Genomic DNA, 2,961 nt, shown 5'->3' on the forward strand with positions numbered 1-2,961 from the left:
CAAGGTACCAGAGACTGATCCACTCTATCCACCCAAGGATATTTTTTTTGCCATAATTTGCCATGAAAATAATAACTCAAGGATTTATTTTGCTGTTGTTGGTAACATTTTCAAAGTGTGCAGTTATAACTGGGGTAAGTGATTTTTGAAAACTGTCTTTTCAACAGTTGTGTTTGTGTAATGTATGAATTCTTAAATGTACATGCCGTGTAGAATTTAAAAATATGTATAGTAACTTTGGTAATTTACAGTATATACTGTATTTGTTTATTGTAATCAGTTATTGACTCACAACAAATTGAATGACTCAATGACATTATGTGTTTGTTTACTGTGAGTGAGATAATGAAATAATAATTTAAACAATTTTCTAAGCTGCAACGTTTAATTAATGACTTCAATGGCTGTTTAAGCAAGTTAGAATTTATTTTTTTAGTATGTTCTGTATAAGCACTAAGAATTTCACATAAGAACAAATATAACCTCTGTTGTACCTAAAGACATAGGTTATTCACTGGTAGCTTTACTAAAGATGTTCAACATCTTCACAGTAAGAACTTAAATTAAGCATGACTGGGATAATTATATCTCATAAAACTGATTGACAGCTTTAAATACAATCAAAGTTTTCAGAATTTTCCTTATTGGAAAAGGGTTAACCTTCATTAACCTATCATAAATCATCCTCTATGTATTATTCTATTCATTGTTGTTAGTGTTACATTATAATGATGTGTTCCTGAATCTCATTAGGCATGCGAGAGGGACCTGCAGTGTAGCTTTGGTACCTGCTGTGCAATCAGTTTGTGGCTACGTGGTCTCAGAATGTGCACCCCAATGGGGCTAGAAGGAGATGAATGCCATCCATTCAGCCACAAGGTATCTTCCAGAAATAATTAACATCACTTATGGAGATTTGGAGATTGTGTGTACTTTTGAGAACATGTATTCCTCTGTGTCTTTACACCCTGGGCAAAGGAAATAAACAATAAGGAAAATACTAAAGGATGTACAGTTATATGGTTATCAGTGTTCATCGTATATTATATACATATGTTGTGTGTGGATTTTTACATCTCAACAGATCTACTTACACAGCTGTAGGAAAGAAACGATAAATGCAAAAATAAGTCATTTTTCATTTACAGCCAACAGCAGGTCTTCTGTGTAAGCATGTGTACAGGTCAAGGGGCTTGACCTGTACATCAAACCATGTTTTGTGGTTTTAAGTAAAAAATGACTGCCCAATTACTTTTCCTAAGTAAACAGTATTTAACCCGCCCCCCCCGTACTTATCCATCCTGAAAAGGCTAATTTACCATCTATAAAAAAAAAAAAAAAGCACGTTACATAGAAAAACTGTGTGCACAGTGGGTTTGAGATATTTAAGTAACATGAACCACCATGTCAAAAGGTGGAAAATGGGTGTTATATATGTGTAAATGTGTATTTCCTCCCTATAAGTGACATATACATATTGTATAAAAAAGACAGTAGGGAAGATGATAATGTATTGCATTTGGTCATAAACCATTTATCATTTTTCAATATGCTATTTTCAAGAAATTTTACCATGTTCTGCAGTTCATGTTTTCACAGTATAATTTTCTTTTTCCCTCTGAAGGTTCCTTTCTATGGGAAGCGTCTTCATCACACATGCCCCTGTATGCCCAGCCTTGTATGTGCCAGATTTGCAGATGGCAAATATCGATGTTCAGTAGATTTCAAGAACATGGATTTCCATTGAACTGTGGTTTGTCTCCTTCAAATATCATGTTCACTCACCTGCATCCTTCTAAAGGATTTGAATTTCTGGATTGTTTTTGTGTTTAGGCAGGATGCTATCTTTATGCACTTGTAATATAGACTTTAAAACTCTGAGAAATAAATGTTTAAGATGCTTGTTTTTTTGTATAACAAAATGAACTGAAGAGAGACAAATGTACTGCATTTTCAATTTGCAACTTTTTCAGTTTACATCTGATGTTACTACATAAAAATCATACATTCACATTGTTTTACATACATTAAAGCTTGATTTATACCAAAATGTGAACACAATTATCTACTAATATGTTGAGCAAAATAACCCTTCAGGCTTCAGATGATGGCTAGCAGAGGGCTTGTGATGGTTAGGAAAGCTTCAAGAGGAGAAAGAATAAGAGAAAGTTTTTACATTAAAAAGGGGCGTAGTTGTGGAGGTAGGAGGCCAGAGGTGGAGGGGATCAGGGAAAAGGAATGTGAATTTCAAAAAGAAACTGTCCCAAAAATACATATTTGGAACATATAAAAGAAAACATGCATAAGTATACAAATATGAAACCAACTTGCACTCAGATCTTGCATAGTACTCCAATTAACTTTAATATATTTTCTATCTTGTAAGGGCCTCTCTTTAGATGGTGTTAACAGATGGCTTGCAATGTTGTAGAAAAGCTACAAGAGGGGAAGGAGGTAGGAACTAGGTTGAGGTGGTGTTAGTCTAATAATGATGGGGTAGCTGCAAGCAGATGAGGAAATTGACCAAAAATGGTCAAAATCAGACAGGAAGAAGATAAAGCACAATACCACTCGATCATTCTTATAACAAAGGGGCTACCTAGGAGGCACTCATTCAAGCTATCAAATCCAGAGCTTATGGGACAAATGGGCCACATTCTCTGATATGTGTATATATGAGAGCATCTCTGCTTCTCATGGTTATACATAGCATTCAAATTAAAAAGAGCAATTCAATTATAATTAATGAAAATATTTTTGATATTTAAGCTGAGATTAACAATACTCAAATAATTTTGGGTTACCTTATATTGCTACATCAACTATGTTCATGTTTACCCCAATTGATCATTTATCTATTCAACAGAGAACACAAAAGATTAGGGAAAACTAGCATTAATGGGCACACATAGGATGGCCTAAGTGAAAATATATGTGTGAGACATATAAATCTAATTTATG

At 34.0% G+C, this 2,961-nt stretch overlaps 1 protein-coding gene across 1 annotated transcript; it reads left to right on the forward strand.

The window, feature by feature from the left end:
* On the forward strand, positions 1–2,039 carry PROK1 (prokineticin 1). The gene is made up of 3 exons (XM_053454330.1): positions 1–134; positions 754–879; positions 1,625–2,039. The coding sequence occupies exons 1-3, from the start codon at positions 63–65 to the stop codon at positions 1,745–1,747; spliced, it is 321 nt and encodes a 106-aa protein (XP_053310305.1). The 5' UTR covers positions 1–62; the 3' UTR covers positions 1,748–2,039.
* Positions 2,040–2,961: the final 922 nt, after the last annotated feature.

The sequence above is a fragment of the Spea bombifrons genome, chromosome 2, assembly GCF_027358695.1.
Source record: "Spea bombifrons isolate aSpeBom1 chromosome 2, aSpeBom1.2.pri, whole genome shotgun sequence".
Classification (NCBI taxonomy): Eukaryota; Metazoa; Chordata; class Amphibia; order Anura; family Pelobatidae; genus Spea; species Spea bombifrons.